General features: G+C 36.7%; 1 protein-coding gene across 1 annotated transcript in view; it reads right to left on the bottom strand.

The window, feature by feature from the left end:
• vipr1b (vasoactive intestinal peptide receptor 1b) overlaps positions 1-10,134 on the bottom strand; it is a 40,845-nt gene extending 30,711 nt beyond the window's left edge. Inside the window, exon 1 of the mRNA XM_056738241.1 lies at positions 9,839-10,134. Coding sequence (XP_056594219.1) covers positions 9,839-9,895 — 57 coding nt within the window. The 5' untranslated portion in view covers positions 9,896-10,134. The remainder of the gene's footprint in view (positions 1-9,838) is intronic.
• Between the last annotated feature and the right edge of the window lie 3,158 nt (positions 10,135-13,292).

The following is a 13,292-nucleotide window of genomic DNA, read 5'->3' as shown; positions in this document are numbered from 1 at the left end:
ACAGAAAGAAAGAATAAGCAGTGAGTGGAACAAAGCTGTTATAAAATAAAATAAAATCAATTATAAAACAACTTATAAAAGAAAGTATAATATAAATATAAAATAAAAAATACAATTATAAACTAAAATTAAATTTAAAATTAAATATGATAAAAAAATCGAATTAAAATTGAATAATAAAATAATAAAAGAAATTAAAAATATGAAAGAAAATATAATATAATTGAAATATAAAATAAAATACAATGAAAATAAGAAAACACAATCACATATAAAATAAATATAATGGTTGTTTTCTAACAGGTTTCCCAAACACTTCCACTTCCACTGAAACAGAAACACCCACCCACGTCTGCCATTGTTTGAGCAAAAAAGCAAAATGTCTTTGATCTTATAGAATTTTCAACAACTAGCTGTTTTCAACAGACTATATAACAATGACAAAAGACACCAAAAGTAAACTGCATTATCAAAACATCCAAATCTTATAATATGATTTACCTACTCTGTGACATGAGTCTGAGCTGATCTTTATTAATGTTTACAAAAGAAAGCGAAGAGAAGAGAAGAGCAGTCGATCCAAAGCTGATAATACAAGGCTATTTTTACTCAGTTTCAGCTGTCGCTCAGCGGTACTCTGGTGCATGGATAATAGGGTCAGCTCAGTAAGAACTGCTCCAGTGCCATCACTAGCCATGCGTGCACCTTTAATCCCCACCAGCAAAAGATACCATCATCCTCTTTATTGCATCATCTGACCTTGTCTAGCTCCCAAGTCATTGTAAAAGTAGGAGTGGGTGCCAACAGTACACATATGCAAAAAGGTTAGGCGTAACTAAACAACACTGCAAATGGAGTTTCTTAGGTTAATCATTGTCTCTGAAGTCTGACCCTGAAGTATAAAGATGTTTTTATCCTTTCTGCCAGTAAGCGCCGGCAGCATGAGCATTTGATTATATGACTCTTTCCTGGAATAAAATAATAAAATGTGAGTTTATATAAGATTAGTTTATGAGAGAACAAAGAAGCCGTTTAGAGGTAGTTTACACTATTTTGCCTAACTTGCAATTACGTTGCATTGTACTAAATCTGCCAGATTCTCTCCATCAGATAATGAGGAGCATTCCTCATTACGCAACCGCTTTTCTGCCTTGTGGGTTATCATCAGATGTAGGGTTCATTGCGTGTGAAAGCCACCCAGTGAAGCGAGACGTCAAACATTGGGGTGATCGCTGATGCATTCCTGATAAAGCAGACACACTCGACTTCACATGTCTGTGGTAATGCTCAAATTATTTGCAAGAGTTCAGATGTAAGTGGATTCCCTGTTGGAAAATCTTAAACTGGTAAATGTGTTTTGACACCTGGTATATGATGTTATGTGGTCATTAGCCGGTCCAAGTTGGTAGACCATCTTGGACAAGGAAAAAAAACTATTTCAGCTGAGGATACCAACTTAAAGTAAGTTGTTTTTAAGACCTTTATAGCTTGTTGATTAGCTCAGACCTGTTTGGACCAGCTAGAACCAAAACACACATACAAAGCTTGAAACAGATTTTCAGCAGGGTTGCAATTCAACCTTCTGGGTTAATTGGCTAAGTGTAGGTCTGCTGGGCTTTGCTGGTTTGAGGTGGTCTTCCAGCCCGGTCAAGCTTTTCAGTTAGACCATCCAGCTGGTCTTCCTGTAACCTCTCTAAAACCAGCCCACGTTAAAATACAATAAAGCTGACTTCAGCTGCTTTAAGCCATTTTCTTAAAGGGCAGACAGCCCTTTAAAATCTGAAACAAACGTGAGTCACTGAAGAGTCTGTAAAGACTTGTCTGCAGTCCACATTTCTCGTTAAGCCTCGATAAAAGAGTACATTCTTTTAAAGAACCTTAAAGGAGTTTTTTATGATTGGCATCAATCTATACTTTTAATGTCAGACTTGCTTTTTAGTGACATTTGATAGAAAGGAGAAGAGAAGGGCGGGGGGCATCATCCACACGGTGACTCAAAGCCGGACCCCGTAACCACAAAGCATCACATTTACAGGCCAAATGAAAAGCTCACCAGAAAAATGGCACCGCAATCTTGAAGATTCTATTGTTATGTTAGTCTGAAGGCTGTTTCTTAAAGGCTTGACCTATGACCTTTAAAAAACTGGTTTGCTGCTTAACCTCCACGTATGCATTACATGCAACCCTTAAAAGTTTCAGTAGTGCTTATTTTAGCCGACCCTCTTTATAGGACTCCAACATTTTATTATTCAAAGCCTTTCTTTTATTCAAAGCATTTGATGGCAAAGCCAGATAGTTTGTTTAATGTACTAATGAAAAAAAGCTTAAGAAAAGAGCCGTTTCAAAATAACAGGAAAGCAGGTTTGTGGACGCTTTGACCCAGATCTGCAACTAAGGCAGATAAACAACACAAAGGGCCGATCCACACACAGTTACGCTGAATAATGAAGTCCTGTGGCTCTGCTGGTTATAAGAACATCTGCTGACCTCTGGGACGAACCTGCTACATTCATTTCCGAGCCAAATAACACCACTGCTCTGCTCAAACCAGAGTAAGTGCAGAGAGTGGCTGGAGATTTGTCGTGAAGACGTAACAAATGGCAAGCTGGCCAGCAGATGTTCCCTTAAAGTGTCTGGAGCAGTGTGATGGGGGGTTGAGGAGAAAGCTTCTTTCTTTTATATCTTATTGGTGAATAATATTTTAAATGTTCACAGACACTGAACGCAAAGACAATAATTAAGCCATATGTTGATTTAAAATATATAAACACTGTGTCGGTGTGAAAACATCTTATAGAGCATTCTGCCATCCAAATATTGCATACATGCGTCTCCGGGTGTCTTGAAAGAGTTATGGTTTTATGTGTTAAAGTATGTACTTTGAAACAATCGCTGACGTTTTACATTTTGTAAGATTAAGCTCAGGACATAAGCCGTCCACGTGGGTGCTCTGTAGTATTTATAAACTCCTGCTTTATGCATCCACAGACAATTCTGTTTATTACTTTCCTTACAACATAAAATTCCGGTATGCTGCATTATTTTAATATCATGACTATTTGGGAATACTTAACAGTGTTTTGGCAGCTGTAATGCACACCCATGTGAACTATGTCTTTTTTTATTATAACTGCAGATGTAAAGAAACTGCGAAGGAAAAAATTAGGCAACATCAGGACAGTTACTTTTGGTTCACTGCCATCGACCAAAAGTAAGATAACAGAAAAAAAGCATCTCCATACTTTTATGAAGTGCATTAGAGGGTCTTCTAGTCATAAAATTAATGTTTAAGATCTATGTTAGAAAGAAGTAAATCGAAAGGAAACATCTCCGTATCACTCTATAAGAGTAAAAGTACGGTTCTTAAACTGTTTTGAGATAACTGTAACAAATTCTGCATACTTTGTGTACTGTAAACATTTTTGACAGGTAACCAAACTAGGCTTCATGTGGTCGATAATGTTACTCTGTCTGTGAAAACAAGGTTGATATCTAATTATCTAATTGTGAAATTATAAGCCTCGAAGTTTGATTTCAATCATTTACATTCCCTTACTCAGTCCATATATAAGATATAAAGGTTATATTTTATTGTACACGGGCGCAGACAGCGGGCTAAGACAAGACTGGACTAAGACTAACTATACTAAAACAAGACTAAAGTTAACATTTGAACTACAAATGACTAGACTAGACTAGACTGGACTGGACTGGACTGGACTGGACTGGACTGGACTGGACTGGACTGGACTGGACTAGACTAGACTAGACTAGACTAGACTAGACTAAAGTAGGCACAGGAACTCACCATATAAAACAACAATGAACCAGCACAAGCAAAAAAAAAACAGGGGCATTAAAGAAGGAATCAAATCAAGAGGGGAACAGGTGTTGCGCATGAAATAATTACCAATCAATCATGAGGAAACGAAGGGGCAGGGACAAAGAAGACAAGAGAGAGAGAGAGAGAGAGAGAGAGAGAGAGAGAGAGAGAGAGAGAGAGAGAGAGAGAGAGAGAGAGAGAGAGAGAGAGAGAGAGAGAGAGAGAGAGAGAGAGAGAGAGAGAGAGAGAGAGAGAGAGAGAGAGAGAGAGAGAGAGAGAGAGAGAGAGAGAGAGAGAGAGAGAGAGAGAGAAAGAGAGAGAGATAGAGAGAGAGAGAGAGAGACAGAGAGAGACATGTCAAAACATACAATGCCATGTCTCTCTCTACACAAAACATGAGGCTCTACCATGATCTTGCCACAAGACAAAGAAATTACATGATATGATTAGGCAGCATCATGACAATTTCATGCTTGCTGTTCTTCCTATTGCTATTAAACACATAAACAAAGGACTTTCCTATTTCCCGGATCGTTGTAATTAAGTAATTAAAAAGATTTCTTAAAAACAGTGTAAATGAAGCCTGTGATGTAATATATCCAACCTACTAGAAAACAAGCAGAAAGAGAATGTCTTTTCAAAAGAAAAATAACTTAGGACTCCGAAAGTATTCATTCATTAACTTTGATCCACAAGGTTAGAAACTTTCTTGCCCAAACTAGAACATTTTATAGCAAAATTAAAAATGCAAAAAACACCTGCACTTGTTCGAAGATTTTACAAGTTACCTTTTCCCTTATGCTGAAAACAATTGTAATGAAAAGTTGTTATAAATAATTAAAAAAGCATTTTCACTTCGAGATACAATAAATTTATCAGTGGAGATGAGTGGTTAATATTGTTGCTGTCCGTCCAAATTTGCTGTTTTCCAGGAAATAAAAAAAACACTGTACTTTTTGAATGCTACAATACTGTCATCAAAATCCAGTGGCAAACATAGAGGAAGAAAAATATTACAGATTTATGGCAAAAAATAAAATGACAAAATATGGAGATACGAGGTTTCAGAAAGACAGTAGTGATCTGTGAATCCGTTTTTTAGGGTTGATTTTTTTAGATTTATACTGTCACCAGTGACTAGGGTCCTGGTATGTGCACTAAAGATAACATCTAAAGCAACATCTGACAACTGGAAAACACTGTTTCTCTGGATGTTTCATCTACACTGGAATAATCCTGATAAATCCATCATGCGAGAAAGCCAACACTATAACTCTAATAACACTGGAAGTGTACAATAAAAAACTACTGCAACAGAGTGGATGGAACACTGACAGCTTGAGTCCTTCTCATAATTGGTCACAGTTGCACAATCACAATCAAAGCTCAAATACATCTCCGAATCCGAAGACAGACAGAAAATGTTCATGAATAGGAGACGAGTAGGAAGGTTTTGTATAAAAGGTGAGCAACAGGAAACGCATCTGTTGCACTGTGCACTACTGCTGTTACTCTTTCCGCAGAATGTAAAGCAGTCAAACATGACCACCCCAGAGACAAGCCTAAACTTCCTGCATGCGCATCTGCTTTGTGTCACACCAAGAATTTAGATACGGGAAGATTTTAGGGATATTTCTGTCACTCCATTGCGTTGAGGACCCTCAACCACTGGATAATAACAACATATCAGGCTTTGTTAACATATACTCTCCTGTACAACAGAAGCATGATACAGATGTTTGGGAAAGCACCGTGCAACTGTTTAAATGACTTCACACTAACACAGCCTTTAGAGCCAGCAAAAATATGTCAACAATGAAGCCAAGACCAGACAGACCAAAGGCACATGCAAGGAGAGGAGACAGCTGGATAGATTGTTGGATCGACGGATTTTCCTGTCTGGCAACAGCCAACATCTCAAAGCCAAAGACTTGCCAAAGCTAAAAGTGAAGCATGATAGTACTATATCTGTACAGACAAAGAGCTTTCGGAGTCAGGTGGGAGTGTTATTGGCAGGGGAACGTGATGCGTCAGACTCTGAACTGGAGAAAATCTAAAGCTTCTTTATATTAACAGCTCCTCAGAAAGTGAGTAACTCCTAATCTATCGGCAAAACTTTATCCATGCAAAGTCTGTCAACGTAGCATATATGTCCAACTGTCAAAGTTGCGACGAAATTACAGTAAATTCACGTACAAACAGCGACCCACATTTTAAGCAAGGAATGACTCCAATGGAATCAAAAACAGCCTAACAAAGCCTAAGATAATCAAGTTTCTTTTCTTTCAGCAGCGAGTGGAAGCCACAAAAACATTGTTCCCAAACAAGACGTTTTGTGCAGCTATAAAAGCTAGGGATGCGCCGATATATACATTTCGAACAATATATAATAATATTTAAAATTGGAAGCTGATAACCAATATATCGGCCGATATACAGTATCTTAATATCAATGTTATATTATAAATAATATTATATTGTATCATTTTCTGAGATTGAAAATGATACAATTTGTATCATTGTCAATGGCAATTTGTATTATTTTAAAACATTGACTGCAGAAAACAAGGTAAGCATTAGTTCTCTTTTTTCCCTGAAAATCATGTACTAAGCCTTCTTTACAGTGGTAAAGGATTCTTTTTTTAAGCAGTCCGATGCCCACCAGTATCCAAGGAGCTCCTACAAACCAATACTTTGTTTTTAAGCGTGACTTTTATCCAATGTACAGTATGAGAAGACGGCAGTGATTTCGGTCATCAAAAGGCTGCGACGTCTGTCTGTAGATCGGGTGGCGATCCTCCCATGTCAACTTGCCGAATTAAAATTCACTAAAACAATTTACACTGTGTGGCTTTGAAACAGTGTTAAGCCTATAGGTCGTGGTTAGTGTATTAAAATAAACATTATTTGCAAAAAAATGAAATTCATTATTTAACAATAATACATTTTAAAAGAGAAACTATTTTTCATTATTTGTTTGTTTTTTATTCTTTTAGTTTTCTCTTTTGAGAACATCTTAACAACATCTGAACAACATAATGACTGTGTCTGTGCTCAAAATTTTGAGAGACAGTACACCTTATATTGAAATCGCCATTAAAATGTTTTGTTTTTTATATAACATTTTATCTATGCCTTAATTATGTTGTAGTTGGAATGGACTAAATAACTAAATAATTTTACGAGCTAAAATGTAGATTTTTTTTTAAAAGTGTATCATCCGTGTGACAAGGAGAGCGGGACCAGGGCCGCGAGGGAACGGCGCCAGGCCGGTGACACGAGTGATAATGAGCGAGCGTCAGCTGCGCATTGTACCGGTCCCTCACGGCCCTCGTCTCGCTCTCCTTATCACATTCCGTTATTATATCCCAGTTTCACTCTTTCAGTGGTGTCCCACATTGTCCAACACAAACGGAGTACCTGTCCCACATTTGGTTTGTAAACCTAACTGTAAGTGAATGATCACAACAGAAAGACAGTACTGTACTGGATTTTAACTGTGAGCAGCGTGCAGCTGAAGTGCTTCTACCAGAGGAAATTATTCATAATTTATCAACTATAATATACCAGCCTAAATTGTATTATCGGATGATACTGATAACATTAAAAATGACCATTTTAATAGGAATGCACATTAAATTATCGGCCATATCGGTTTCGGCCGATAATTTATCATGCATCCCTAATAAAAGCTCATTATTGTGATGGATATCTCTCCAGCTGTACCGCTTCATTTCTTTCTTAAAGCCCAACAGTACAATAAATGCAATGTAAGAACTGATCATCTGGTGCACAATGTACTTTATCTATATATATATATAGGCGTTATCTTATGTAAAGAGGGAGGAATTCTAATAACAGGCCATTTGTGAAATTAAATTGACCAAAAAGTGTCCTATAATTACATGACAATACCGTCCTATAATTAATTATTATTATAAATTCTTTACTATGATTATACGTTTTTTTTATTAGTTTTAAGCGGGACCTAATTATTTGATAAATGTAGAAATTTGAATATGAGCCAATAATCATATAATATCAGCAGAGTGATATCAAGAAAAGTCCGGGGGGATGCCAGATAATCAAAAATAGCCCAAAAATAGCGCAATGGACCCACAATATCAAAACTCACTCCAATACCCAAACTATATATTTTACACATACGATGTATTTCAGGTCATTTCTTCTTGAAGATTGCTGCAATAGTGAACATAGACAGTAAACATAAACATGTGTCTTTGTAAATTAATCTCACCTTAAAATAGATCAGTGATTAACAATATCTTTCCACTTTAACTAGCTTAAAAAAATCCACTGCAACAGTTTAAAGCCCAAATCCACAGACTTGGCAACCCTGAAGTCACCAAGAGCAGGCTGTATTCTGTATGCTCAAATCGCTTTCTGCTTTGAGAATTTCTGCTCTGCCCCCTAATGGCTTAACATGGAACTACTGCTGCAAAACCTAGCTTTCTAAAAGGCAGATCAATTTTAGGAGACATAAAAATCTAACTGTTAATTCTGATTTCATGTTGCAAAAAAAACAATGGTCAGTGTGTGCTTTGCATCCCATTAAACTCAACATTATTTACACCTACCTATATTGGTATTTTATTGGATTAATAGCTTGTTACACTAAAGCAGCTGAGTTAAGTTTGGTAAACCTTTAGAATTAATAAGTTTGCAGTTGATCATTTGAAGCTCGCATCAGAAGACTGGTGACCTTAGAATACAGTAAATTAGGAAAGAAGTATGTATGGCAACCAGCAATATACAAGAAATACATACAAATATCACCACATTTCATTCTAAATGTCAAAGATGTCTTGTGAGAAACAGTTGCTAAACACTGAAACCTCTGGTGATGCAAACAATACACCAGAGACATAAAAAGCCAGACACGAAGCTCAATGCAACACCAGAAAGAAAAATAACCCCGACCAGACAAATGCACAGCCTTCATATATCACATAGATAGATCAATAACATGCTGACAATGTGACTCAACTGAGACAAATACATTAGGGACAAAACACTTCACACTCGAATACATCTACAGCACTGCAACCTGCTGCTCTCCATTAAGTGTGCTGCCCTGCTCCATTTCAAAACATGCTTACAGCCTTTTTAACGTTCGAATCAGCACAAGCTCCCCTAAATAGCAGTGAGGAGGTCTCACAAAATATGCTTTTAGCTAATATTTGGTACATTTAATTCCAGATTCAGGAATAAAATGCCTTTTCATTCAGCTTGTGACAGCTAGTGATGGGGAGAGTGGCAGCCGAATCAGGGTGAAGTGTGCAGATAGTGCACCTAAGAGGCTTCTGTGAACATTCGTGATATAATTTGCACTGTGAATGAATGGATCTGATAAAATCACCACCTTTTTCAAACATACATCACACACTGTAGCGCATCATTCTAGTTGAAAGATTAAGTCTTTACTGGGTAGGTGCACTGACCCCTTCTTTAAGTTTATCAAGTATTTCTCAACATTTACTTTAATGGAAAAATTGCAGACATTGCAGAGGAGTTAAAGAATAAAATCAAGTTATAATGCCTTTAAAAAGAACGAAAATGTTTTATTTTGGTTTAATTTGGTAAAAATTTGGTTTAATTTGTAATACTGTTACCTTAAACAAAGTAGGCTGATTAAGTCTCACTACAAATTATTTTTCCAATGGTATTTGTAGCAGAACTATGGCAATACAAAAACTCGGTTACTTCACTATGTCTTTAATACAACAATGGTTATTTTATTCCGAGGAATGACGCGCGCGCGCTCTTGCGCACTGTTGAGTCAGTATTCCGACCAACTTCTGCACTGCCACTTCAGGTTTCTGGGGAAATGTATGGTTTGCACTAAATATGCGATTCTCCTCTAAAAACTGCATGTAATTCACAGCAAAACGATTTGAAATAAATGAAACTTATCTCAAATGGCTAACAGCGCGCAACCTCTTACAAACTGACATTAAATACTGTCACACCACAATGCCAAAAAACTATACTTACCGCAGACAAACTGAAGCTCAGCGTCAAAACAAATAAACTGTATTTCAAGGTATCCATCGCAAGTCGTTGCTTTTTCCTTCAGCAACTGTATTCGTATATAATGAAAAAGTTTCTCGCGCCGCGTTCTTCAAAGTAAACTCAAACGTTATTAACTGTTAACCGGATGATGTGTCGGCAGACAATGACAACAAAGTAATTTAGATGAGGGTACATCATAAGACCCGTGTGTTTGAGCTCCTCTGGATAAAGTGCTTCATCTGCTGGAGCTCCTGACAGTTGAGCGACCAATGAGCGAGTCACAGTCCCCAGTAAAGCAGAGCGTGAGAAGAGCGGTGCGTATCCACACGAGTTGCGGGGTATTGTATTGACTGCGCGCTCAAGGATGTCTTTCTCGTCATCCACGCACAACTATCTTTGTTCCATTAGTACGAAATTTATTTCAAGGTATACAGAGTTTTTGAGCACTATGGTTACAGAAAAGGACTCCCATGTGAGGCTCTCTATCAAGGTTAAATTGCTTTAGACATGGTCTAAAGGTCTAGACATGGTCTAGCTTTTCTCTAGCTCAGTGGTAAGAGCATCACAGGTTGTGGGTTCGATCCCATGGGATTGCAAATACCTATGTAAAATGTATAGGATAAAAGCAATGTATGTCGCTTTGGATAAAGCGTCTGCCAAATGCCTAAATGTAAATGTAAAGGACCTGTTTGTGAAATACGACAGGTACATTAAATTTACGTGAGGCTGTTATAAGAGCTTTACGTAAATTAGAGTTTATTCGTTACATTACATGCAGACGCTGCAACTGTAGATACATACATGTGTACAATTTAGTAGAACCTAAACCTTCTTTATTTACGGAAGCCTTTGACGAAGTAACGATTGGGTTAATTTCACGTGTCAAATAACACTTTAATCATTTTAAAGGGGTGATTTAACTCTGTTTCATGCATTCTGACTTCTAAACAATGTTAAACTGGCTTCTCATGATTAACATGGTCAACTTGACGTAGCATGTCTGTGCTTGATACACTCCCCCCATCACTCCATAAGTTTCCAATTTTTGCGTCTGGATCCATGTTTCGTAACAGGGGTCCTATTCCTTTTATTGGGCAATTGAGCAAGAAATAGCCAACCCAAGCGCCAACCGATAGTAAAACCCTCCTACCATCAAGATTGACTGCACTGCGTCAATAGTTTGTTTGTTCAAGGTGCTATGATGTCATTTTGAAGTGCGCTGGTGCTCTAGTTCCGTCCCACCTGCCTGCCTCCTGCAGCTTGTGTTTTTCCGGAAATAATTGTACAGGTGTTTCTTGCTTTTATAAATGTGATCAAACCCTTCGAAGATACGACATATGCAATATACTGTATAGGTACTCAAGATTAATATGAGATTGGCAGATTGGGTATGTAACTGGGTATATCTAAAACCAATATTTCCAAAATATTATAATGTTAGTTTGACAAAAACAAATGAATTCATGAGTGATAGCATGGATATACATTACAGTAGCTATACAATGACAAAATATGTAATATCAAAGTGATTTTACTTCAGAAAATTATTCAAAGAATGTTGCAATATGCTATTGAAAAAACATACACTGTAAATTTACAGAATTTTACAGTTTTTTTTACATATATTTCAAATATTTTTTCAAAAGGCTACATTTACAAGAAGAACATAAAAAAACGTAATTCTACATAAAAAATTGTTAAAGTTATTTTACGTGCTTCTTTTGTAATTTATCAGACTTATATTATACAGAGTGATGCATAACTATAAATAGTTGCCTATAATTTCTGGAGTAACCTGGGGTTAAACACCACGCTCCAGGCAAGACACATCGGTAATTGTGTAGGAGTGTCGTCTGAAGAATATTCAAAAACTGTATAATTTAATCAAAGATAGTTGAAATCAATTACTCTGAATGCTTATTATTATAGTTTATTATGCAAGGGCCCAGATTAATATTCGGTTATATTCCATTATATAAGGTGATTCATCACAATGCTGATTTACATGGCTTCTGTTCTTTTCAGCACAAAACTGCAGCAATGGAATTAGAACAAGATAACATCTTACCAGATAACTAATTAAACAGGGTGGATTCAGGTTCATTGGGCCATTCATCTCAATGACAAAAGTGGCCCAATTTATCATAATTCTCACAAATGTTTACTCTTGTTTTTGAAATGTGTGACAAATTCTTCCGTTTATGCTTGAGAAGTGGTTTCTCTGCAATATAAGAATATTTCATGTTGAGCTACGAACTATAGAAAAAATGGGTTGTCTCGTTTTAGCCATAATTACGAATGCTTCCATGAATCTATACAGATTTATATTTGTTGAAAGCACTTTCTCTACCTAAAAATTACATCTTTTATAGTAGTCATTTCCACCTTCAGATCTTTTCAAGTCTCTGTCTGGCAATGGTCATGTGTCCTTATATTAAATTAAGTTGCTTTAACAATTGCATACTTTAAATACAAGTAAATCTTTAAGCTCTCTTCAAGCGAGGCTGGATGCAACATGTCTTGTGATAAATGAGCTCATTCGACGTCTCACCGCCATACTCATCCAAATCATTTTCTATTTAAACAAACTAAATTACATTTAGTGGGAAAATGCTTGCTGTAATATCGGTGTTGACATCATTGTGGGTCAGCTGCCCCACTTTCTAATGATTCTATGATTGATGTGCTCTCCCCCATTCAAATGTTGATTAACAGCTATTCTGTGCAGGCAGGACCCAAAGCGTTATTATTGAAGCTTATTACATCTGACACATTAAACGAATTGAAAGAATCCGCTTTTTTTAGATGAATGTTGTGTAAATGCTCATTTATTAAACGTTTAGAATTGTGTGTCCATTTCATTTTTGTTCATGAATGCTTTTTTACAACTAACTTGCTTTAAAAAAACGCATGTTAAATCAAACAGGCACATGCATTGCGCAATAGTGTCAGTGTTGGTATCGAGAAGTCATATAGGTTTGAAATGACAAGGGGGTGAATAAATGATAACAGAATTTCCATTTTTGGGTGAACCGTCCCTTTAAAGGCCCCAATCAAAAATGATAAAAGCAAATAAAAATCTTAGTTTCTTGTCAAAATGACCATTCTGTTGCAGTCATGTGAGAGGTCAGTGAAGGCAAGTGTATTTTCATGCAGATTTTTACCTTTGGGTACCATTGTTCTTCAGAGCTGACTTAGGGGATCATGACTCCAAATAGAGAACCATTTTTAGAAAATCCTTGACGTTCGCTTTTTCAGTATATGCAAATACTTTTTCTCCTGACAGGGGTCTCTTGACAGTTTTTTTCTCATTTTCTATGTTTCTCATTCAGGAAGGTTAGTTATGATGGCTGAATGGGTTACTTCTACTGCTTATTGATCAGTTATATCTGGCTGCATATAAAAGATACAGTTGACATGTCAGAGTTTTATTTGT

The sequence above is a fragment of the Triplophysa dalaica genome, chromosome 23 (genome assembly GCF_015846415.1).
Source record: "Triplophysa dalaica isolate WHDGS20190420 chromosome 23, ASM1584641v1, whole genome shotgun sequence".
NCBI lineage: Eukaryota > Metazoa > Chordata > Actinopteri > Cypriniformes > Nemacheilidae > Triplophysa > Triplophysa dalaica.
This window is presented reverse-complemented; position numbering and strand designations above follow the sequence as displayed.